The 26,928-nt window shown below is 40.0% G+C and overlaps 2 protein-coding genes across 2 annotated transcripts in view; both read right to left on the bottom strand.

Annotated features, from left to right (window-relative positions):
- Window positions 1-10,603, bottom strand: part of cerkl (CERK like autophagy regulator) — a 101,111-nt gene extending 90,508 nt beyond the window's left edge. Inside the window, 1 exon segment of the mRNA XM_072685408.1 lies at window positions 10,268-10,603. Coding sequence (XP_072541509.1) covers window positions 10,268-10,526 — 259 coding nt within the window. The 5' untranslated portion in view covers window positions 10,527-10,603.
- An 8,354-nt stretch (window positions 10,604-18,957) lies between these two features.
- On the bottom strand, window positions 18,958-26,234 carry neurod1 (neuronal differentiation 1). Its single transcript, XM_072684994.1, has 2 exons — window positions 26,159-26,234; window positions 18,958-21,685 (listed from the first exon to the last, which is right to left on the bottom strand). Exon 2 carries the CDS (start codon window positions 21,676-21,678, stop codon window positions 20,542-20,544), a length of 1,137 nt encoding a protein of 378 aa, XP_072541095.1. The 5' UTR covers window positions 21,679-21,685; window positions 26,159-26,234; the 3' UTR covers window positions 18,958-20,541.
- Window positions 26,235-26,928: the final 694 nt, after the last annotated feature.

Raw genomic sequence — 26,928 nt, 5'->3', positions numbered from 1 at the left:
TGACACCGATCTGTGTTTGAAACATTAGCCTGGCTGGTCTTACGTGACAGACATGTCAGCCTGGGGGTATTTCCACGACTGAGTACACAGTCCGGATTTTTCTTCCTTAAGGACACTGGGTGTGGTGTGCCAGTAGACCAGTATAAACGATTAATAGGCCAGCTCTAATATCAAATATCAATACTGTATTGATATACTGAGTAATGTATTGGATCTTCTTGGATTAACGTGATTACTCAAAACACACTTATAACAGAAGACAGTGGGACTGTAATACAATATATGGACAAAAGTATTGGGACACCTGCTCATTCATTGTTTCTTCTGAAATCAAAGGTATTAAAAAGAGTTGATCCTGCTTCTGTTGGAGTAACTGTCTCTACTGTGCAGGGAAAAGGCTTTCTTCTAGATCTTGGAGGAGCATTGCTGTGAGGATTTGATTGCATTCCAAAACAAGAGTGTTAGTGAGGTCAGGGTGTTGGATCTCACCGTCCATCATTCCAGAGGACACAGTTCTTCCACTGCTCCACAGCTCAATACTGGGGGGGTTTATACCCCTCTAGCCCACGCCTGCATTAGGCAGCATGGTGCCAACTGAAGCCTATTCTATTGGCAGTACTTCTCTACAGACTAGACAAGCTGTGTGTGTGTGTGTCATTTAATAAGTACAATACGCACAATAAATAGCTGAGTGCATGCATGAAAAGGGGTGTCCACAAACATTTGGACATGCAGTGTATATTATATTGAACTACCTCTTCTCTTATTAGACAGCTAAGCGTAAAATCCCACTGCGTATGGAGGAGACGTTTGGAACATGCATGAACTTTTAATAAGTGAGCAACTTTTTTGTGCAACTTTTATTCAGCATTATTTACATTTTCATTTCTCAATTTTTAATTAACAGTTAATATCTCCTATTTACCAAAGATTCTCCTGCTTCATAAATAAAATAATAGATAAATACTCATGGTATGTGCTGCCTGAGCTGCAGTCCCTGAGGTTGTATGTATATCAGTCTACGGAGATGGCGATCAGGGCAGCACACACACACAGAGCACAAAGAGCATGAACCCAGTGTGTGATCTGCATGAACTGTGTATTCCGGAGGCGTGAGCTGCTAGAGCAGATCAGAGCTTTCCTGCATCCGGCAGGCAACCTGCGGTGGAGTGAAAAGCAGCCAAGGCCAAGGCTAAACAAATTCAGGGTTCAGAAGGTCAAACCCAGAGCTTCCTCAGCAAACACTCGAGCTCTCCCTCCAGTGCTGCGGCTGCTGCTACTGCTACTGGGATCAATCTGACACCTTTCAGAACCTGCTCAAAACAGCCTCACAGGCTGATCTATATTAGAAACACTCTCACACACCATGCTTCAGCACATGGCCTGAAGACTCCAGAGTTTTACAGCCTAACCTTAGAGCTGGGCGATACTGACCAGATTTAATGTTGTGATATTTCCCATAAATTTCCTGGTATCACAATATTTAATAATTCCATTTGCATTAATAAAGTCAGTACTAGCTTTAGACCAATGAAAAGCTGTTCCCTTTGTACAGTCATTCGAATCTAAGGTTCTATAATCTAATCTAATCTAGAAGGGTTCTCATTGGTTGTTATGGTGTTGGGTTAGTATAGCTGTTGGTTGCTAAGCCATTGCTAGGTGGTTGCTTTGGTGGTGCTATGGTATAGTGTGTGGTAAAAAAAACAAAAAAACATTTGCCCATAGATATTTGGGGCAAAGGTTCATCCAGTACATTTGGTTAATAGAGCAGTGTCCACAAACTTGTGGCTAAAATGTGAGCACACAAACGTTTGCCAAAACCTCAACCATTATATTTGTGTCCACAAACTTTTGGCTAAAATATGGGGTGCCTGAACTTTTGCCAGAACTTTTTGCCCCACCTCCCCCAGACATCAGCAATGTGTAGTCGTTGCCCCTGGGCTACACTGTCTTAGCTATGCAGTTATATTTTATATATTGATTGGGTGTCTGGTCTCTGTGTTGTAGGCTATAAGAGCAGGTTGGTATTTCTGTACTGTTGAGTATGAGTATGAGCTGGGTATTGCAGTGTTCACTCTTGCATTACTACAGGATTATACTCTGGGGTCTGAGGGCTGAGGGCTTCTCAAATTCGCGTCTAAAGGGACTTGCATATTAGACATGCATCATTTCCAAATGTTTGGAACAATCTCATCTGACCCATGTGACCTAGAGCACAGAGTGAAGAGATACTTTGACCTTAAAACATTTACCCAAAAGCTCATCCAAACATCCGTTTAGCCAGTAAAGCTGTGTCCACAAACTTTTGGCTAAAATGTGTGGTGCCAGAATCTTTGCCCGAATGTTGACTGGTCCAAAGGCTATGGGTGTGTGGCCTAATCAGTCTTGCCTTTCTGAATATACCACCATTTATTCCTATGGGAAAAATTATGATAATTTTACTAAAACTGTACAATATAGCAGTTCATAAAGAATACCGCATTAAATACGCTATTAGATCTTAAATTCCAAATTTGGTGTTTGAAGCTCGAAAAACATGATTAGAGTAAGTATTAGTATTAGTTTGCATTTTTTAATCTATTAGCCAAATGTACTGGATGAACTTTTGCCCCAAACATATTTTACCACATACCTAAACCATAGCAACACCTTAGCAACCACCTAGCAACTGCTTAGCAACCAACACCTATACCACAGCAACACCATATAAACCACCTAGCAACTGCTTAGCAACCAACAGCTATACCCTAGCAACTCCAGAGCAACCCCCTAGGATACCATAACAACCAACAGTGTTTAAACACTCCAGCAGCACTGCTGCGTCTGATCCACTCGTACCACCAGCGCAACACACACTGCTAACACACTCACCACCACCACCATGTCAGTCAGTGTCACTGCAGTGCTGAGAATGACTGACCTGTGTGATGGTCAGTCCTGTGGGGTTCTAAGCATTGAAGAACACATACTACACAGAGTACAGAACTACACAGTGCTCCTATATGGGAAGTGGAGCTGATGGAATGGACGATGAGTGTAGAAACAAGGATGATTGAATACAGTAAATTCAACACAGAATATAGTTACTGTAACATGACAATCATTGCTATATTATCATCATAGCAAATGGAAGTTATATGGTATGGCTCACTATAGGGCCTAATGTAGGGTGATATACTGTAATATCTTGGATGACAGAACTGGACATGGACAGTGTATTTGTACTAGCAACTGATATATCCCTATTTGATGGAATAGGTTGATGGTCATCTGTTAATATTATAATAAATACCTTTATTATTAAAATAAATAAATAAATTATATATATATATATATATATATATATATATATATATATATATATATATATATATATATATATATATATATATAATTGACTCAGTATCTGTACAATGCATTGAACTGGATATACTGCCCAGTCACCACTTCCCACTTGATTAATCACCAAGTGGCACCACATGGATAAGGATTAGCCTGCAGTATTTTAATCAATATTAAATTGGTCATAGAACCTAGTAAAACACACCATGACTGGTTAGAGGCCTCATCTCCATACTGTAGCCCTCTGCAGCATAAGGATTACAGAGGTCAATATCGCAAAACCATTACCGAACCATACATATACTGCGCAGCACGACGGTCAGCTCCTCAGGCATTACAAAGTATCCTTCCCAAACACAACTACTGTTCCTCCTCCGCTCCGTCTCTCAGGACTAGAACCCAGCCTCTGCAGTCTCTATTGTGGGTGGCAAGAGAATAGCAGACGTTTGGCAGTGAATTATTGGACAAATTAGCTGAAACAATGCAGAACAGAATGCTATACGGTGTAGCAGGCACTATTTTCAGAAGTGTGATCATCTATATTAAATATTTTTTAGTATAATAAAATTTACAGAGAACAATATTCATCCAGTGAATATAAAGTATGACTCTTACAGAATTATTAGAACTATTAGGCCTCCAATTCAGCCTGTAACTTGCTAATTGTTTCAAGCACCTTTATATATATATATATATTCTTGAAGGTGATGAACCAACCTCTGATGTTCTAGACGACTGACTGGGTCAGAACATCCCCAAAACATCAGGCAGGTCATGTGGGGTGTTTTTCTTGGTATGCAGTGGTCAGTACCTACCAAAAGTGCTCCAAAAAGGACAACCGGTGAACCAGCGACAGGGTCATGGACATCCAATGGCTCAATGGCTCATTGATGCTCATGAAGGCCTCACCTCACCTCACAACTTACAGGATCTACTTAAAGGATCTCTGAGTAAATGGTCTCCCAGCCCGACCTGCAGAAAGACTGCCTGTTGAGGTCCCCTCTACCTGTATCAGACCAGCTGCCACCTACCAGCAGGCCACGCCCCCACCACCACCCATGCCAGACCAGCGGCCCAACCTCCTACCACTGCTACCTGTCTAATGACCATGTTAAACCTAAATGGACTCTTAACTATCGGCCACTATTAACATCCCCACTATTAACTATCATTACTCTGACCATCACTGCTGTGACTATATTAAGTTCTACTACACCATGATTATTATATTATGATTCTGATCAGAGCAGTTCAGCAGTATAGATGGTTTAGTAACTTTAATCAATAATATATAAATAGTTCTGATCAGAGGAGGACGGGTCGGGTCCCCCTTGTGAGTCTTGGTTCCTCCCAAGGTTTCTTCCTCCAGCTCTGAGGGAGGTTCTCCTTGCCACTGGGGGTCTTTGATCCTTCATGTCCTCTCATGATATTTCTTTTTTTCTGTCTTTTACTAATTACTAATTATGTAAAGCTGTTATAAAAAGCTATACAAATAAATTTGACTTGACTTGACTACTACTAATGTTTTGGTGCCAGATACCACAGCAGGACACCTTCGGAGGTCTTGTGACTTGACAGGTCAGAGCTGTTTTGGGGAAAACAACAGGGAATCTACACAATATTAGGCAGGTGGTTTTAATGTTATGGCTGATCAGTTTTATTATTACTAGAACAAAATTATTAAGATTAATCCAGTCATTATAAATGATAACATCAAAACAACTAAAAAATACAAATAAAAAGTAAAATATGTGTTTGATGTTGATTTCAAAAACATCAAAGATCCCCAGATTTAAATATTGCGTATCACTGCCACTATAAAGTGCAATTAACCAAAAAATAGTCTGAAATTGATTTCAGTCAAATATGCGTAATAATAATAGTGTAAAAATGACACATTAATATCACAGATATTCTAATAATTTATAAAGACATGACAGCCTCAACATTTGGGCTAGTACCCGCTCTGAGGTCAGAGAGCGAGAGTCAGCCGTGTGGTGACAGAAACAGAGCGTGACCCGTCCCGCCGCAATCATCTAATGTGGAGCGGCGTTTACGTGCTGGTCGATGTCAACAAACGTAATATTCTCTGTGTTCGGGATCAAGGACAATATTTTGATCCTCTGTCCCCAGGCAAGAGACAGGAATCACACGAGCGTCAAATAGAGAAGGCCGGGCGAAGCAGCAGCGCTGTGGTTTTCTGGCAGTTTCAGGAGAGCATTTGGTAAAGGCCATAGGGGGTTATTAGATGGATGCTTTCTGTGTAATGAGAGTGCTGGCTTAATAACATTAGCCTGGATCACAGATTAAAAAGTACTGCCTGCAAAGCTTAAGGAAGCCAAAACCCCCTCAGCCCCCCACCCCCTCTCTTCTCTCTCTCTCTTCTCTCTCTCTCTCTCTCTCTCTCTCTCTCTCTCCTTTTTTTCTAAATATTTATTCGCTTTCCACCATCTCTCTCCCTTATTCCCTCTCACTTTCTCTATATCCACCTACCCTCTCTCTCTCTCTCTTCTCCATGTAGTTCTCTCTCTCCCTCCCTTTCTTTTTATCTTTCTCTGTTTTCTGCTACCCCCCTCCATCTCTTTCTCCCCCCCTTTTTCTATCTTTCTCTATATCCACCTAACCCCGCTCTCTCTCTCTCTCTCTCTCTCTCTCTCTCTCTCTTCTTTCTCTCTCTCTCTCCCTCTCTCTCTCTTCTCTCTCTCTCTCCTCGCTCTCTGTCTTCTGTCTCTCTCTCTCTCTCTCTCTCCCTCTCTCTCTCTTCCCTCTCTCTCTCCTCGCTCTCTGTCTTCTCTCTCTCTCTCTCTCTCTCTCTCTTCTCTCTCTCTCACTCTCTCTCTCTTTCGCTCTCTGTCTTCTCTCTCTCTCTCTCTCTCTCTCTCTCTCTCTCCCTCTCTCTCTCTTCTCTCTCTCTCTCCTCGCTCTCTGTCTTCTCTCTCTCTCTCTCTCTCTCTCTCTCTCTCTTTCGCTCTCTGTCTTCTCTCTCTCTCTCTCTCTCTCTCTCTCTCTCTCTCTCTCTCTCTTTCGCTCTCTGTCTTCTCTCTCTCTCTCTCTCTCTCTCTCTCTCTCTCTCTCTCTCTTCGCTCTCTGTCTTCTCTCTCTCTCTCTCTCTCTCTCTCTCTCTCTCTCTCTCTCTTTCGCTCTCTGTCTTCTCTCTCTCTCTCTCTCTCTCTCTCTCTCTCTCTCTCTCTCTCTTTCGCTCTCTGTCTTCTCTCTCTCTCTCTCTCACTCTCTCTCTCTTTCGCTCTCTGTCTTCTCTCTCTCTCTCTCTCTCTCTCTCTCTCTCTCTCCTCTCTCTCTCTTCTCTCTCTCTCTCCTCGCTCTCTGTCTTCTCTCTCTCTCTCTCTCTCTCTCTCTCTCTCTCTCTCTCTCTCTCTGAGGTGTTGCCACAGCGGGCGAGCTGAAGAACATGCCTTGCTCTGGTGCTGCTGGCCGAGCCTCAGACGAGGCTTTGTTTTCGCTCTTCTGAGACTCAATAGAAGCGCTTCATTTCCAGATCAACCGCGAGAGAGAGAGTGTTACATTCCCTCCTGCTCGGAGTGCTCTGAAGCTCCGGCGCTCAGAGAGGAGAACACCAGGGCTTTCTCTGGACGCTCACTCAAACACTCCTGCAGACCACACACACGATCAAACACACCCCATTAAAACTCACAACCTGCTTAAAAAACCCCTACCACTACCCAGACACCCCTTCTAATGAAAGCATTCACACACTCATAGCTTGTCTAGTCACTGTAGAGAGGTATTGCCAATAGAATAGGACTCTCTGGAGCAGATCAACATTATGAACCTACTGCCACCATGCTGCCTAATGCCAGGCGTGGGCTATAAAGAGGGGTATAAAGCCCCCCAGCATTGAGGAGCTGTGGAGCAGTGGAAGATCTGTGTTCTCTGGAATGATGGATGGTGGAGCTCCATCCAATACTTTTGGGATGAGTTAGGGAAGTTGGGGACAATGAGGCGATGATCATCCAACATCCTGACCTCACTAATGCTCTTGTCACTGAAGAAACAGTGAAAGAGCAGGTGTCCCAATACTTTTGTCCATATACTGTGTAGTGTATCAGTATTGCTCTAGTGTATCACTAATGCTCTTATCACTGAAGAAACAGTGAAGGAGCAGGTGTCCCAATACTTTTGTCCATATACTGTATAGTGTATCAGTATTACTCTAGTGTATCACTAATGCTCTTATCACTGAAGAAACAGTGAAGGAGCAGGTGTCCCAATACTTTTGTCCATATACTGTGTAGTGTATCAGTATTGCTCTAGTGTATCACTAATGCTCTTATCACTGAAGAAACAGTGAAGGAGCAGGTGTCCCAATACTTTTGTCCATATACTGCATAGTGTATCAGTATTGCTCTAGTGTATCACTAATGCTCTTGAGCAGGTGTCCCAATACTTTTGTCCATATACTGTATAGTGTATCAGTATTAAAGTCAACATATCAAGATATTTAGAGATGGATCTCGGGTGCGAGAGCTTTCTCATAAACACAGATGCCTGGATTAAAAGATGGATAAATATATTTGATGCTAATAGAGATGGATTATTACAAGACTGTGAACCGGCTCGCGCGAGGCTAAGCTAACCCGTCCAAAAACTGTGTGAGCGCTGTGTTTGTGCAGCCAGTGCAGTCGTGCAGATGGTAGTTTTGAGTATCATTTACTTGGACATTTGCTAACTGTCCACAAGACTGACAGATGCTCTACTTTAGGTGGCCGCAACAATCAGCCGGAATCTATTACCAGCACATCTGTCACACATGACTTTCTTGGCAGCGTCTGACTTTCCCCTCTCTTTGCACCAGCCTATCTCTTCTACCCTGTGTCAGAGTGCTAATCCTCAACCATCAAACACAGCAGTGCTGAGACTGTCGTAAAAGCTAGATATATAAATAGCTCTACAAATAATAAACAATGGACAAAAGTATTGGGACACCTCCTCATTCATGGTTTCTTCTGATATCAAGGGTGCATCCTGTTCTTACTGTCCAGAGACAGAGACTTTCTACTCCATTTTGGAGGAGGATTGCTGTGAGAATTTGATTGCATTCAGCCATAAGAACTTTAGTGAGGTCAAGATGCTGGATGAAGATTGCTTTCCCACCTCATCATCCTCAACTTCCCAAACTCATCCCAAAAGTATTGGATGGAGCTCCACCAATAGGGTACATACACCATAAGGACAAAAGTATTGGGACACCTACACAAGCTTTCTTTAATGGCACCCATAGGCATTAACATGGAGCTGGTCCCCCTTTGCTCTAAGCTCTACCAGCAGCAGCAGCAGGTCTGGAGCTCTGCTGCAGTTACTGAGTCAGTTGGAGGCTTTTCTGCACTCTGCTCTGAGCTCAGCACTCGGCCCTGACCCCGCTCTGTAACTTTACGTGGTCTGACAGACACTCGGTGGACACTGAGCTGCTCTCTGTGAGCTGTTCCTCCTAAACTCTTCCACTGTTCAATAATAACACCACTCACAGCTGATGGAGGAAGATCTAGGATTTCACCATCTCACTTGTTGTTGCAGCTGTGGCTCCTATGGCAATGGGATTGAATGAAACACCTGAATTCAGTGATTAAGTGAAGTGAGGTGTGTCCCAATACTTTTGTCCATATAGTGTAGATTGTCTTTCAGTCATTTTTGGGTAATTTGTGTGATTGTTTAACACAAAATATTAAGGTAAATTTGAAGTTATGTTTGGAGAACCATACACTGCCTACCAACCCCAAAATCCCATCCCAGCTATGAAGCCTTGTGGAGGGAGTGTAGTAGTACGGGCATGCTTTGCAGTCGCAAACACAACAGCTTCTACTATGGCTACGGCTATAAGGATGTTGGGCCATGCTAAATGACAATAATCCAAAACACAGGAGCCATCCTGGTCCATGCTGCCCGCCATCAGCAGCAAAGCCCAACCATTGTAGAAGGTGTGGAGAAAAAGATCCCAACCACTGTATGATGTGTGGAGAAGAAGACCCCAACCACTGTATGATGTGTGGAGAAGAAGACCCCAACCACTGTAGGAGGTGTGGAGAAGAAGACCCCAACCACTGTAGGAGGTGTGGAGAAGCAGAACCCTAACACTATAGGAGATATATGGACAGCAGTGAAGAAGATGTGGAGATGAAGAACCCAACCACTATAAAACGTGTGTGGACATCAGTGAGGAATGCTACCACCGTGGAAGGTGTGTGGATAGCCCAACCAGTATAGGAGTAGTGTGGATGGACCAGCGGACCATTTGAAGGCATTTCTTAAAAGGGATGTCCACAAACATTTGGACACCTTTGTCCGCAGGTTCACTGCGATCTATCAGCGGGTAGAGCGTGTATGTTTAATCAGTGTGGAAATTAGAGGTCAGCTCACTTGTATTCAGCAGTTATTCAGAAAGTAGTGCGCAAGTGCACAACTCGAGCAAGTCACCAATGGGGACACAGCCAGCCGGTGACGCCGCGTCAACGTTGCCATGGTGATTAGCAATCGCCCCGGAGCTGCGTTAGTGTATAAAAGCATTAAAACTGCAGTAAAATGAGCCGAAGCGGCCAGGAAGGTCTGAGTGGAGTGGTTTGGGTGCTTCAGCCGTGCTTTAGCGACCAGTGACCGTGTTTATATCCCCCAAATAAACAACAGAACAGCCGCGGCTAATTCCAGCCTTGTTTACGGAAGTGGCGCTGCACTCTGCCGGAAGCGGAGCGGTGTCGCGCGCCGTGATTGATAAAAACACCGACTTTTCGACTTTGCTGATCACTTTGCACCCCGTCATCAATAACACACCGCCCGGTGCGCACCTCGCCCAGCTGCGGGGCAGGGTTACAGCACACACCCAGCAGTGATAAGCGCCCAAAAACAGAGCAGAAACCAAGCGCGCGCCGTCCGGAGGGAGGGAGGCGGGGGGGGGAAGGGGGGGGGGGATGCTCACCTGTTGGGTGTTCGGGCTGGATGGGGGTCCAGGTTATTCTGGTGGGGGTGAGCACCACGTCGTGGCTCTTCTTGCCTATCTGGAAGATGCCCCTGACCAGCGGCTCGGCCTCGCTACTGTCCGGCTGAGGGGGGTGCACTGAGCCCCGCGCGCCTTCTTCAGCCCCCACCTGCTGCTGCTGCTTCTTTCTCTTCTTCTTGTTGTTTTCCTCCGCGCGAGGACACACCTGTTGCTGCTTCTCACACATGGTCTCGGACATGATGGCGTGTGTGTGTGTGTGTGTGTGTGTGTGTGTGTGTGTGTGTGGAGGGGAATTACACCGCTGATCGCCTTTGGTGTTAGTGTGTGTGTGTGTGTGTGTGTGTGTGTCTGCTACTCGAGCTGCGCGCGCTCCTGCTTCAGAAAAATGTATACTGCCACTCACGCGCTTCACAGTTATACACCTTTGGAATATTATGGATTATTATTTTATATATTTGAACATTTATCCTTTATTAATAAGTATCAAGTTTATGTATGTATATATGGCAATAACAAATACATTAATATATACAAATATTAATGCAAAAAATCCCATACATTAATTTATTTAATTATATATTAATATTACCCCACCCTCCCCTATAACCTACATAACCTATAATCTATAGTTCATACAAGTGCTTATGCTGGTAGACTTTATGTTTATTTGGGTTTATTTTAATGTTATATAGAGTTAATTACAGGTAGACACTCTCACTGACCACTGACTCTATGTTTATTTGGGTTTATTCTAATGTTATATAGAGTTAATTACAGGTAGACACTCTCACTGACCACTGACTTTATGTTTATTTGGGTTTATTCTAAAGTTATATAGAGTTAATTACAGGTAGACGCTCTCACTGACCTCTGACTTTATGTTTATTTGGGTTTATTCTAAAGTTATATAGAGTTAATTACAGGTAGACACTCTCACTGACCACTGACTCTATGTTTATTTGGGTTTATTCTAATGTTTTATAGAGTAAATTACAGGTAGACACTCTCACTGAAAACTGACTTTATGTTTATTTGGGTTTATTCTAATGTTTTATAGAGTAAATTACAGGTAGACGCTCTCACTGACCTCTGACTTTATGTTTATTTGGGTTTATTCTAAAGTTATATAGAGTAAATTACAGGTAGACACTCTCACTGAACACTGACTTTATGTTTATTTGGGTTTATTCTAATGTTATATAGAGTAAATTACAGGTAGACACTCTCACTGAACACTGACTTTATGTTTATTTGGGTTTATTCTAAAGTTATATAGAGTTAATTACAGGTAGACACTCTCACTGACCACTGACTCTATGTTTATTTGGGTTTATTCTAATGTTTTATAGAGTAAATTACAGGTAGACGCTCTCACTGACCTCTGACTTTATGTTTATTTGGGTTTATTCTAAAGTTATATAGAGTTAATTACAGGTAGACACTCTCACTGACCACTGACTCTATGTTTATTTGGGTTTATTCTAATGTTTTATAGAGTAAATTACAGGTAGACACTCTCACTGAACACTGACTTTATGTTTATTTGGGTTTATTCTAATGTTATATAGAGTTAATTACAGGTAGACACTCTCACTGAACACTGACTTTATGTTTATTTGGGTTTATTCTAAAGTTATATAGAGTAAATTACAGGTAGACGCTCTCACTGACCTCTGACTTTATGTTTATTTGGGTTTATTCTAATGTTTTATAGAGTAAATTACAGGTAGACGCTCTCACTGACCTCTGACTTTATGTTTATTTGGGTTTATTCTAAAGTTATATAGAGTTAATTACAGGTAGACACTCTCACTGACCACTGACTCTATGTTTATTTGGGTTTATTCTAATGTTTTATAGAGTAAATTACAGGTAGACGCTCTCACTGACCTCTGACTTTATGTTTATTTGGGTTTATTCTAAAGTTATATAGAGTTAATTACAGGTAGACACTCTCACTGACCACTGACTCTATGTTTATTTGGGTTTATTCTAATGTTATATAGAGTTAATTACAGGTAGACGCTCTCACTGACCACTGACTTTATGTTTATTTGGGTTTATTCTAATGTTATATAGAGTAAATTACAGGTAGACACTCTCACTGAACACTGACTTTATGTTTATTTGGGTTTATTCTAATGTTTTATAGAGTAAATTACAGGTAGACGCTCTCACTGACCTCTGACTTTATGTTTATTTGGGTTTATTCTAAAGTTATATAGAGTTAATTACAGGTAGACACTCTCACTGACCACTGACTCTATGTTTATTTGGGTTTATTCTAATGTTTTATAGAGTAAATTACAGGTAGACGCTCTCACTGACCACTGACTTTATGTTTATTTGGGTTTATTCTAATGTTATATAGAGTTAATTACAGGTAGACACTCACTGAACATTGACTTTATGTTTATTTGGGTTTATTCTAATGTTATATAGAGTTAATTACAGGTAGACACTCTCACTGAACATTGACTTTATGTTTATTTGGGTTTATTCTAATGTTATATAGAGTTAATTACAGGTAGACACTCTCACTGAACATTGACTTTAGGTTTATTTGGGTTTATTCTAATGTTATATAGAGTTAATTACAGGTAGACACTCACTGACCACTGACTATATGTTATTTTGGGTTTATTGTAATGTTATATAGAGTTAATTACAGGTAGGTACTCTCACTGAACATTGACTTTATGTTTATTTGGGTTTATTCTAATGTTATATAGAGTTAATTACAGGTAGACACTCTCACTGAACATTGACTTTAGGTTTATTTGGGTTTATTCTAATGTTATATAGAGTTAATTACAGGTAGACACTCACTGACCACTGACTATATGTTATTTTGGGTTTATTGTAATGTTATATAGAGTTAATTACAGGTAGACGCTCTCACTGACCTCTGACTTTATGTTTATTTGGGTTTATTCTAAAGTTATATAGAGTTAATTACAGGTAGACTCTCTCACTGACCACTGACTTTATGTTTATTTGGGTTTATTCTAATGTTATATAGAGTTAATTACAGCTAGAGACTCTCACTGACCACTGACTTTATGTTTATTTGGGTTTATTCTAAAGTTATATAGAGTTAATTACAGCTAGAGACTCTCACTGACCACTGACTTTATGTTTATTTGGGTTTATTCTAAAGTTATATAGAGTTAATTACAGCTAGAGACTCTCACTGACCACTGACTTTATGTTTATTTGGGTTTATTCTAAAGTTATATAGAGTTAATTACAGGTAGACACTCACTGACCACTGACTATATGTTATTTTGGGTTTATTGTAATGTTATATAGAGTTAATTACAGGTAGGTACTCTCACTGAACACTGACTTTATGTTATTTTGGGTTTATTCTGATGTTATATAGAGTTAATTACAGGTAGACACTCTCACTGACCACTGACTCTATGTTTATTTGGGTTTATTCTAATGTTATATAGAGTTAATTACAGGTAGACGCTCTCACTGACCACTGACTTTATGTTTATTTGGGTTTATTCTAATGTTATATAGAGTTAATTACAGGTAGACACTCTCACTGACTACTGACTCTATGTTTATTTGGGTTTATTCTAATGTTATATAGGGTTAATTACAGGTAGACACTCTCACTGACCACTGACTATATGTTATTTTGGGTTTATTGTAATGATATATGGAGTTAATTACAGGTAGACACTCTCACTGACCACTGACTTTATGTTTATTTGGGTTTATTCTAATATTATATAGACTTAATTAAATGTAGGTACTCTCACTGACCACTGACTTTATGTTTATTTGGGTTTATTCTAATGTTATATAGAGTTAATTACAGGTAGACGCTCTCACTGACCACTGACTTTATGTTTATTTGGGTTTATTCTAATGTTATATAGAGTTAATTACAGGTAGACGCTCTCACTGACCACTGACTTTATGTTTATTTGGGTTTATTCTAATGTTATATAGAGTTAATTACAGGTAGACACTCTCACTGACCACTGACTTTATGTTTATTTGGGTTTATTCTAATGTTATATAGAGTTAATTACAGGTAGACACTCTCACTGACCACTGACTATATGTTATTTTGGGTTTATTGTAATGATATATGGAGTTAATTACAGGTAGACACTCTTACTGACCATTGACTTTATGTTTATTTGGGTTTATTCTGATGTTATATAGAGTTAATTACAGGTAGACACTCTCACTGACCACTGACTTTATGTTTATTTGGGTTTATTCTAATGTTATATAGAGTTAATTAAATGTAGGTACTCTCACTGACTTTATGTTTATTTGGGTTTATTCTGATGTTATATAGAGTTAATTACAGGTAGACACTCACTGACCACTGACTATATGTTATTTTGGGTTTATTGTAATGATATATGGAGTTAATTACAGGTAGACACTCTTACTGACCATTGACTTTATGTTTATTTGGGTTTATTCTGATGTTATATAGAGTTAATTACAGGTAGACACTCTCACTGACCACTGACTTTATGTTTATTTGGGTTTATTCTAATGTTATATAGAGTTAATTAAATGTAGGTACTCTCACTGACTTTATGTTTATTTGGGTTTATTCTGATGTTATATAGAGTTAATTACAGGTAGACACTCACTGACCACTGACTTTATGTTTATTTGGATTTATTCTAATGTTATATAGAGTTAATTACAGGTAGACACTCTCACTGACCACTGACTTTATGTGTTTTGGGGTTTATTCTAATGCAATATAGAGTTAATTACAGGTAGACACTCTCACTGACCACTGACTTTATGTTATTTTGGGTTTATTCTAATGTTATATAGAGTTAATTACAGGTAGACACTCTCACTGACCACTGACTTTATGTTATTTTGGGTTTATTCTAATGTTATATAGGGTTAATTACAGGTAGACACTCTCACTGACCACTGACTTTATGTTATTTTGGGTTTATTCTGATGTGATATAGAGTTGTACATGCCCTCACAGCTAAGATAAACAGTTATATATGGTGTATAAATTTTATTTATAGTAATTGTTGTCCAGATAATTACTCTGTGATTAATTACCCCCTAAAGGATCCAGTTTTCAGTGTTTTTCCACAGTTGGTGACACTGTGTTTTAACTGAATGGCGCTGATTTCTATGTTTAGAGGGGGGGTTATTGTGCGCTAGGATATTGGATTAAATCCTAATCATATTGTCTCGATGGTATTTCGTCGCGTGGGCGGCGCGATTGACAGTAAATAATTAAATAACTAGGTTAAAAATAAAGATTTGAAGTGGGGGGTGGGGGGGGGGGTGTAGCTGTGCGCTTTAACGCTGACGGAGTTCTCCCTGATGACAGGAGTATTGGGTTATGCAGTGAGTGTCCATGCATAAGAAAAGGATCATTTTCCATAAATTAAAACCTCCCCTGCAGTAGTAACATCTGTGGCACACTCGTTTTGCATAAATGATGGCATGCGAATGCGCTGACTGACTAGAATCAACAATATTCTGGGTAAAAACGCGAGGTGGGATTTCTTACCCAATCAATAGCTGCTGTAAAAGCACGTGCTTGGTTATCCCTCTCTGCAGTTTTTATAAAAGTGTAAAAATAAAGTGCTGATTCAGGACAAAGCGCTTTAACTTCACCTAGACCTCCTTTAGTCCCCTGCGACCCCGTTGCTCACCGTTGTCATTCCCATTCCCATACACAAGCATTCCCAGTTGAAATCCAGAGTGGTTCTATGAAGCTGGATATTGAGTCCGCGCGGAGCTTTTCCAATCAAACCAACATTAATTACAACCTCATTAATAAACATGCGGCTAAGCTTCGGTCCAAGTAGCCAAATTCAGACGAGCCCGAAGCTCAAGCAGGGCGAGGGATTAGTGTATGAGCCTTTTCCAGGCTGTTCTGGAGGAGTCGGAGGGAATTTCAGGTGAATCTGAGTAGCTTACGGGAGTTAAAAAAACTCGTATCGGACAAATCGGATTTTACCCTTTATAGTAACTCAGATTTGTAAGATAAAGCTGACTTGATTGAAGATAACTCAAACTTCTACCTTAGAAATCAGACTCTTTTCGGGTATATACTGTCCCTTAAAGATATATATCAGACTACATCTTTAGGTAAAACCAGACTGGTTTAGACAAAACAGACTTAGACTCAAAATAAATCAGACTCATATAGGATATATAATGTTTACGTATAACTTCAAAAATAAATCAGACTTATATAGGATATATAATGTTTACGTATAACTTCAAAATAAATCAGACTCATATAGGATATATAATGTTTACGTATAACTTCAAAATAAATCAGACTCATATAGGATATATAATGTTTACGTATAACTTCAAAAATAAATCAGACTCATATAGGATATATAATGTTTACGTATAACTTCAAAAATAAATCAGACTCATATAGGATATATAATGTTTACGTATAACTTCAAAATAAATCAGACTCATATAGGATATATAATGTTTACGTATAACTTCAAAATAAATCAGACTCATATAGGATATATAATGTTTACGTATAACTTCAAAAATAAATCAGACTCATATAGGATATATAATGTTTACGTATAACTTCAAAAATAAATCAGACTTATATAGGATATATAATGTTTACGTATAACTTCAAAATAAATCAGACTCATATAGGATATATAATGTTTACGTATAACTTCAAAATAAATCAGACTCATATAGGATATATAATGTTTACGTATAACTTCAAAAATAAATCAGACTCATATAGGATATATAATGTTTACGTATAACTTCAAAAATAAATCAGACTCATATAGGATATATAATGTTTACGTATAACTTCAAAATAAATCAGACTCATATAGGATATATAATGTTTACGTATAACTTCAAAATAAATCAGACTCATATAGGATATATAATGTTTACGTATAACTTCAAAAATAAATCAGACTCATATAGGATATATAATGTTTACGTATAACTTCAAAAATAAATCAGACTCATATAGGATATATAATGTTTACGTATAACTTCAAAAATAAATCAGACTCATATAGGATATATAATGTTTACGTATAACTTCAAAATAAATCAGACTCATATAGGATATATAATGTTTACGTATAACTTCAAAATAAATCAGACTCATATAGGATATATAATGTTTACGTATAACTTCAAAATAAATCAGACTCATATAGGATATATAATGTTTACGTATAACTTCAAAAATAAATCAGACTCATATAGGATATATAATGTTTACGTATAACTTCAAAATAAATCAGACTCATATAGGATATATAATGTTTACGTATAACTTCAAAAATAAATCAGACTCATATAGGATATATAATGTTTACGTATAACTTCAAAATAAATCAGACTCATATAGGATATATACTGTTTACGTATAACTTCAAAATAAATCAGACTCATATAGGATATATAATGTTTACGTATAACTTCAAAATAAATCAGACTCATATAGGATATATAATGTTTACGTATAACTTCAAAATAAATCAGACTCATTTAAACTAGATATGACTAATTTAGGATAAATCAAATGTATACATTTAAGATCAATCAGATCAAAGCTTTTCAGACAAATCACTTTAATTTAAAATAAATCAGACTGTACTATGATGTACTTTAATATTATAAATCAGATTTACCTTCTTCGGGATAAATGAGACGTTACCTTTAAAATAATTAGGATTACGTGAGGCTAAATAAAAATTGTACCTTTAAGATAAACGTAAGTTGTGCGTTTATAAAGAGAAATCATATGTTTTACTTTAAAACAATTAGATTTATATCTTTGACATCAATCAGACATTTACCTTTAAGGTAATTCAGGCTTAAACCGTTAAAATAAACCCGCAATAAATTCGGAATTGTACTTAAAATAAGATATAGTAAAAATAAGATAAATATCCTTATACGTTATATATCCTCAAAATATATACCTTCAGGTTAAACCGGTCTGATTTAAAACATATTAGACTTACAACTTTAAGATTAATTAGACTTATTTAGGATAAATAAGATGTTTACCTCAAATGTATAACTTCAAGATAACTCATTAGGATAAATCCGATGTATACTTCAAGGATAAATCGGCTAATTTGGCATAACACAGCCTTGTATATTTAAGATATCGGAATCGTGTCGGTAGGATCAATCTTAGTGATATAAATAATCTGTTACTGCTCATTTAAAAAAAATGAACATTAAATCAGACTTCTACATTTACGACCCAATTTTACATCATCAGGATAAATTGTTGCGGGCGGCTCAGGTTCGGCTGAAGGACGCGGTGAATTCTGATTTCTGTTTCTTCAGCTGTTGAATATCTGCAGTCTATTTGCAAACAGCCTGAGGTGAAACTGTGCAGCTCAAAGGAGAGAGCCAATGACTTTGGACAGGCGAGCCTGAGCGCACACGACCATATGGTGCAGCAACCTGTCGACTGTAGCAGCAACCATCTACTTAACGAAGGAGATCCTGCGATTCCTCAGCGTTTGCGAGACCAGCTCGTCACTTTATTCACAAAGATCCCATCAGACCCCAGCAGAAACACACCTGTTCAGTGTGCTTTAAATACACAACCACTGTGTTCTTCACTTGCCCGAAGAGTCCCTTTAATAAAGCGTTTAAACACAGAAAGATAAAGTTCATTATTTCATTTATTTTCATTTTGAAAAGACAGGCCCCTCGTTTGACGTTTTTTTACAGGGTGCAATTGTAATTTCCAGGTGATAGTCAAGCTTTTTATATACAACATCAACACTTTTCTAACACCAAGACCTTCCCCAGCTCTCAAACAGTTGGGTTTGAGTTTGTCCAGGACTTAAATGACCAGTCGTTGTTGGAGGAGATAAAGGATCGTGTTTGTGCAATTTTGCATGATTCGATTTTTTTGTCCCTCTCTTTTACAGTAAATGATTGACTGCTAAGGCAACGTAACAGATTGTGAAGCACTTTGCCTGCTGGTTCCTCCTCCTTTTCCTTTTTATTTTTTTTCCTTATTCCTCTTTATTATCACTAGAGTGGTTCTGCTGTTTCTTATAAACGACAAAAGTCGTTAGTCTATAAAACATTAACGTGGGGTTGCATGGCATGGAATTGGACTTTATATAAAAAATTAACAATTCTATACAAAATCACAACAAAATAATTCAGTATGGGATAGATAAGTAGTAAAATGTAGGTTGAAAAATATAGCAATCTCTATTCATTTCTATAATTGGCCCAGTATTCGATTAAAAATTGCATAGTTTCCAAATTATTGCTTGTGATTTTTTTTTCGTTTTTTTTTTACATTTTTAACACGGATAATTAATTAACACATTCTGAATAAGGTCACATCCTATTTCCATCTGTGACCACAGTGCACAGTATAGAAGCGCTATAGAAATACAATACATAAGGTGGATGAGAATCTGCATTCTCTCTTTTCTCCCTAAAGGCAGTAGAACGACAATAAATACAATACATAAGATTAAGCATATAATGCGTGGTTGCTTTTGTTTTCTTTTCTTTTTTTTTTTTGCATCAGAGATAAACAGATTTACCATGACACGCACGAAATAATCGATTTAGTCAAGCAGACTCTGCAAAGGTTCAACCTTGCAACTATAAGAGTCGTGGCAAGAAAAAATAGCGAATAGTCGAATGGGCTTTGCAAACGTTCATCCGGATGAAATACCAAATAGTCGAGTAGTTCAATAGTCTATGCCAGGGTTCACCCAGGTAAAACACCAAATAATGGAGCGGTTGAATCGTGGGATAGTCTCTGTAGGTAAACAATCAGGAGCTCATGAATAATAGAAGCCTCTGGAAATGTTTGCCGTGTTAAATACCGAATAGTCGAATAGTGGAGCAGTGTCTGGTAAGGTTTACAATACCGAATAGTTGACTAGTTGGATAGTCAAATAGTCTCTGAAAGTGATCAAGGAGAAGCTCGTGTATATTTGAAGCCTCCGGAAATGTTCACCCACGTTAAATACCGAATAGTCGAGCAGTGTCTGGTAATGTTCGTCTGCGTGAAATACCGAATAGTCCAGTAGTTGAACCGCTGAGCAGTGTCTGGAAATGCTCTTTCAGGTGAAAACCCGAGAATAGTCCAGCGGTTTAACAGCTGATAGGTTTATGCAAATGTCCACCCGGTTTCATTACCGAATATTCGAGCAGTTGATTCACCCAATAGTCTCTGGAAACGTCTGGGATAAAGTTCACGTCCAGGTAAAAACTCACGAGTCGTGAAATATGGCGTTGAGCTGTGCGTTCATGACCCGCTCGTGGTGCGAGTGACCTTCGTAGGCCATCACGGTTTCCATGGGCAGGTCGCAGCGCTGCGCCGTCCCCGCGTACAGAGACGCGTGGCTTTGCGCGAGCCCCGCCGTCTGGTAGTGGACGCCGAACGCGTAGCTCTTCTCGAAGTCCGCGGTCGGGGGCTCGTGCTTGAAGGAGAAGTTTCCGTTCACGCTCAGCGGGGGGCTCAGGGGACCGTCGAAGGAGGGGCTGCTGGCGCAGTCCGCAAGTGCCACGGCCGCGGCGGCGTCGAAAAACGGCTCGAGCGCACCCGCTCCACCGCCACCGCCTCCTCCACCTCCACCTCCACCCCCACCGCCGCCGACCACCCCGCCGGTAGTGCCGTACGCGTGCGGCTTGACGTGGAAGAAGTGGGAGCTGTCCATGGTGCCGTAGGGAGGGCTAGGCAGGCCGGGCGTTTGGTACGCGTACGGGTGCGCGGCGAAGTGAGGCGGGGGGCCCACCGCATGGGCGTGTGGGTGCATCTCCTGGCTTTGCTCTGGAAGGAAAGTCCTCGGGTTAAGCTGCAGGCAGCCGGCCACCAGGTTGGTGGTGGGCTGGGAGAGACCCTTGCAGAGCGCCTGGACGAAGGACATGAGGTCCGGGCTCTTCCCGGAGCGCAGGATCTCGGACAGCGCCCAGATGTAGTTCTTGGCCAAGCGGAGGGTCTCGATCTTGGAGAGCTTCTGCGTCTTGGAGTAGCACGGCACGACCTTGCGAAGGCTCTCCAGCGCGTCGTTCAGGCCGTGCATGCGGTTCCTCTCGCGCGCGTTCGCCTTCATGCGCCGCATCTTGAAACGCTGCACCCGCGCCTTGGTCATCTTCTTCTTCTTGGGCCCGCGCCTCTTGGGCTTGGCCTCGTCGCCGTCCTCCTCCTCCTCGTCCTCCTCCTCATCATCCTCTTCCTCCTCCTCTCCCATCTCGTTCTCGAGCCGGTTCAGCACCTCTTCTTCGTTCTCCGGGTTCTCCTTGCCGCTCTTCTTCTTGGCGCTCTCCGCCGCCTCGCGCTCGTCCGCCCAGTGCGCGCTGGCTTGCGGCTCGAGCATGGCGTTGGGCTCCGTGTAAGACTTCGTCATGATTGAGCTGCGGGCGGATGGAGAAGAGAGCTCGTGAGACACACACGCGAACAAAGCGGAGGACTCACTCTATTGCACACACTCTACCTCGTTCTCACGCACGCGCTCGCGTTTATACGCACTTTTGAAAACGGGGGTTCTCCAAGGGAAGGGTTCTTTGTAGTTCGACAACTTTCCACGCGCTGTTCGTTATACAGGGCTACGCAGAACCATCTTTAAATGCTTTAAATGCTCGTCAAATATTGTTGGAGTTGTTAAGGTTCTAGGTAGAACCGTGGTTCTATGCATTCACTGTGAGCAAAACGGGTTCTAAGCTGACCTCAAAATGAGTTTTGCTATAAGGAGCCATTTATGAACAGTCCTTAAAGAACCACACACACAGATGGAACCCTAAGGAACTATTCTTATAAGCATTGAACGTTCTCTAGAGAACCATGACACATTTGAATGTGTGGTTCTGTGGTACTGAAAAGGGACTGGAGCTCTTCTGGTGCTATGTGGAACATTTAAAAGAGGTTCTTGAAGGACAACATACAAGTAGAACCCTTTAACTGGGTGCTAGATATTAAGGCATGGTTCTAGATATCAAAATATTTACTAAAGAACCATGTGTGGATGGAATGCTGTATGTGTGTGTGTTCTTTAAAGAACCTATTGTTCTGCAAGTTCTGCAATTTTTCACAGCTGTCATGGAACCTTACACACACACACACACACACACACACGTCTTTATACATGTGTGTGTGTGTGTGTGTGTGTGTGTGTGTGTAAATACACTGATCACACACTGATCTCACACACTGTCCATGAATCATAGCTACTTACTAGGTGCAATACTCTTATGTAACCCTGTCAGAACAACATGAGTAAGATAAACCCCTGATAATTCATCCCTACAAACAAGTAAACAAACAAGTAAACAAACAAGTAAACAAACAAGTAAACAAACAGGAGCAGCAGCGTAACAGCAGAGTGCCGTTAGCCATTTACACACACCTACACCTACCAATCCAACACACCGACTCACTGAGGAGCTCAGACAAGCCCCAGAGCTGTCCGGACAGATCGGTTCTAGGTAGGTACAGGTGGGTTCTGATTACACTGAATTGTTTAGAACCGTATTTACTCTTGAAGTGTCTGTACAGCAACACCTACAGCACTGCAGCCGAACCGCAGCGAGTGGGAACAGCACTTCCCGTGCCCCTCTACTCCTTAAAGGTTCTCCGGTTTTACTTGGCTCTATGTTCTTGTTCTCAGGGGATGATGTAATGATTACAATAGCTAGAACAGATCATGTTCAGACTCTCCAAAATCCAGTTCACTTCTCTCCAGAGTTTTTTACATTGACTCAGACATATAGTGGAACCCTTTTTGGTACAGAACCATTTTTAAAAGGTTCTATAAAGAACCAATATCAGGACGTCACTTTAACCAGAAAAGAAATCGTAAAATTTAAGCCTGCAAACGGGACTGAAATGCGCTTTAGAGAACCCTCGAAGACCCTTACAGAACCCCTGGACTAAACTAGCCCTTTATTGAGAACCTCCAGGCTGAGTCTCTGATGTCTAAGTGTGTCTAAGGGTTCCTCAGATTTCCAGTGTTAGTGTTTTAGACTCTGAATAAGCTGCTGCTCATCATCAAATATTGTTGGAGTTGTTAAGGTTCTAGGTAGAACCGTGGTTCTATGCATACACTGTGAGCAAAACGGGTTCTAAGCTGACCTCAAAATGAGTTTTGCTATAAGGAGCCATTTATGAACAGTTCTTAAAGAACCACACACACAGATGGAACCCTAAAGAACTATTCTTATAAGCATTGAACGTTCTCTAGAGAACCATGACACATTTGAATGTGTGGTTCTGTGGTACTGAAAAAGACTGGAGCTCTTCTGGTGCTATGTGGAACATTTAAAAAAGGTTCTTAAAGGACAACATACAAGTAGAACGCTTTAACCGGGTACTAGATATTAAGGCATTTGAAAGGTTTAAATGGTTCTAGATAAAACGTAAAATTTTAAGCCTGCAAACGGGACTAAAATGCGCTTTAGAGAACCCTCGGAGACCCTTACAGAACCCCTGGACTGAATGAGCTGCTATAATCTCCTATATTTACAGATGTAAACTTTACTGTGATTTTACTGTGATTTTACAGTTTAGCAGCAGAACTGTGCTGAACACTGGATTAAAGCACCACCACTGATCAGGTTTAAAGGGTTACGGACCTGAAGAGTGTCTGTCTGCTCAGATTGTCTATATCTCCGGGGTTGTATTTTAGCCCTGAATCAGAATAACCGCTATAAGAGAGTCTAAGAGAGAGTCTCTGAGAATCTCTGGGCGATTCTACTCTGCAGGGTTCTGGAGTGTGATTAAAGTCCAAATGGCATCAGCCAGAGAAAGAGAGAAGAGACCCAGATTAAGCCTGAACTCAAGCTAAAACCCATCTCTAGAGGAGATTCGGCACTGGCACTGCAGTTTAATCCATGTCTGTGACACCAATCAGGGGATTTAAAGAAGCTCTGTCTGGCTACAAATTAAAGAAACAGCCCAAATACTGTGATAAAAAAGATCAAAATAAATAGTAGCTTAAAAACTGATATAAATAAACACAAGAAGGTAAATAATGACAAACTGTTCTACTGTTTATATGATGTTATATATGAGATGCAACATTAATTTGTCTTTATATACTGACATTATACAACAGTAAAATATTACTTTCTCTTTATATACTGTCAGAAATAAGAGACAACTCTAATCTATCTTTATATACTGTCTGAAAAAAGAGGAAAACACTCATTTCTCTTTATATATTGACATTATACAACAGCAGTACTGTCAAAAATGACAATTTCTCTTTATATACTGACTTAAATAAGAGAAAACTCTGATCTGTCTTTATATACTGACTGGGAAACACTAATTTCTCTTTATATACTGACATTATACAACAGAAAAAAGTTACTTTCTCTTTATACACTGTCAGAAATAAGAGAAAACTCTAATCTCTCTTTATATACTGACATTATACAACAGTAAAATATTACTTTCTCTTTATATACCGACAGAAATAAGAGAAAACTCTAATCTCTCTTTATATACTGACATTATACAACAGAAAAAAGTTACTTTCTCTTTATATACTGTCAGAAATAAGAGAAAACTCTAATCTCTCTTTATATACTGACAGAAATAAGAGAAAATGACTATTTCTCTTTATATACTGTCAGAAATAAGAGAAAACTCTAATCTCTCTTTATATATTGACATTATACAACAGAAAAAATTTACTTTCTCTTTATATACCGACAGAAATAAGAGAAAACTCTAATCTCTCTTTATATACTGTTTGGAAAAAGAGGAAAACTCTAATCTGTCTTTATATATTGACATTATACAACAGCAGTACTGTCAAAAATGACAATTTCTATTTATATACTGTCAGAAATAAAAGAGAAAACTCTAATCTCTCTTTATACACTGTGAAAAAAAGAGGAAAACACTAATTTCTCTTTATATACTGACATTATACAACAGCAGAACATTACTTTCTCTTTATACACTGTCAGAATTAAGAGGAAAACACAGGGCATGTTTAAATGATGCCGTATATAGCAGTAAATTCTAACTACAGGTGTCCTTCGCTACAGTGTAGAGGTTCACATTCTACTCTGGAGATTTCTGTCCATCACAATACAGAGAAAACCATCAGCTCCTGCATGAATTCTGCCAAAACTTTAGAAAGAGAAGCTAATAAATATCTGCTGAATAAAATAAATACAGCATAAACCTCTTTAAATTACAGAACAACTCTCCAAACTATTAGCAGTAATTAGAGGAAATGTTGTGTGTATTTGTGTTCATATATAATACATTTTATAATAAAGCAATTAAATGGTAAGTATATTTATACATTCTCACATATGGATTAAAACACATGAGTAAATGTGGAATAATTAGTTGTATGTGTATTTTGTACTATAATAAAGCTTTAGAAATAGTAATAAATGTTAATAAATGTAAATAATAATAAACTAAACATATGATAAACCAGGGCAAACATGGAATAACTATCATAACTAACAGTAAATGCATTTTAGACCTTAATAAAGTGTGAGAAATGCACAGTATTGTAGTCCTAAATATGTTAAAAATGGCAAATATGTTAATAAACGTTTCACATAATTAATTAAATATTTGTATACATTGCAAATACATGGTAAACATCTCTCTAAATGAGGAGAAATACTAAATCCAGGCAAAAACAAGCTGTAAACCATAACATGCATGAACATGTACTGAGCATAAACACCTAAATATTCATCTGAAATATTAGAAATGGTAATAAATTAAGATTAAATTGAGTTTCAGAGGAAACTGATGAGTGAAATCTCTGAAAATTCACGAATCTCACTGTAAATCCTGCACTGACTGTGTGTGTGTGAGAGAGCGCGCGCGCGAGTGAGTCAGGTGTGTGTCCGTACCTGTGCGTGTGTGTGTCAGGTTGTCATTCCTTCCTCTTCCTCCTCCTCGTCTTTTTCTGTTTGTGCAGTGCGGGAGGCTCGCGCCGCTTTATATCGTCGATGATGAGGATGATGATGATGATGATACTACACGGGAGCCGCGCGCGCCCAATGAGTGTCGACAGGCTCCGCCCACTTACCCCTCCCTCCTCTACGTACCCCCTCCCTCCCATCCTCCCTCCTTGCTGACTTACCCCTCCCCCTCCCCTCCTCCCTCCTCCCCCCGGCACGCGCCATATGGCCCCGGCTACGTCAGGAAAACGGCCCCGAGCGTCACGTGACTTTCTTCCATTTGTATCAGCCAGAACCCCGATACACACACACACACACACACACACACACACACACACACACACACACACACTTGCCCCACCAAACTACTCCCCCCTAAAACTGCTCCCCCTCCAGCCTTTTATGGGGAAAGAAAGAAAGACAGAGAGAAGGAGAGCGGCCATCTGTCGCCTCGTGCACCCGCGCACACACTGAGCGCGCACTGCGCAGTGCCCACGAGCGCAGTACGGAGCTGCGGTGGAGAGCGCGCGGGACCGGAGAGCACACCTCTGTGCATCCATCCACCCATCCACCCATCTCTCCATCATCCACCCATCTCTCCATCCACCCATCTCTCCATCATCCACCCATCTCTCCATCCACCCATCTCCCCATCTCCCCATCTCCCCATCCACCCATACACCTCTCCAACCATTCACTGATACATCCACCCATCTCTC

Source organism: Salminus brasiliensis, chromosome 8 (assembly GCF_030463535.1).
Source record: "Salminus brasiliensis chromosome 8, fSalBra1.hap2, whole genome shotgun sequence".
Taxonomy (NCBI): domain Eukaryota; kingdom Metazoa; phylum Chordata; class Actinopteri; order Characiformes; family Bryconidae; genus Salminus; species Salminus brasiliensis.
The sequence above is the reverse complement of the archived record's forward strand: the minus strand, read 5'-3'. Positions and strand labels throughout refer to the sequence as shown.

Coding starts and splice junctions, on each gene's coding strand:
- neurod1 (XM_072684994.1), bottom strand. CDS start 21,678: ATGACGAAGTCTTACACGGAGCCCAACGCCATGCTCGAGCCGCAAGCC.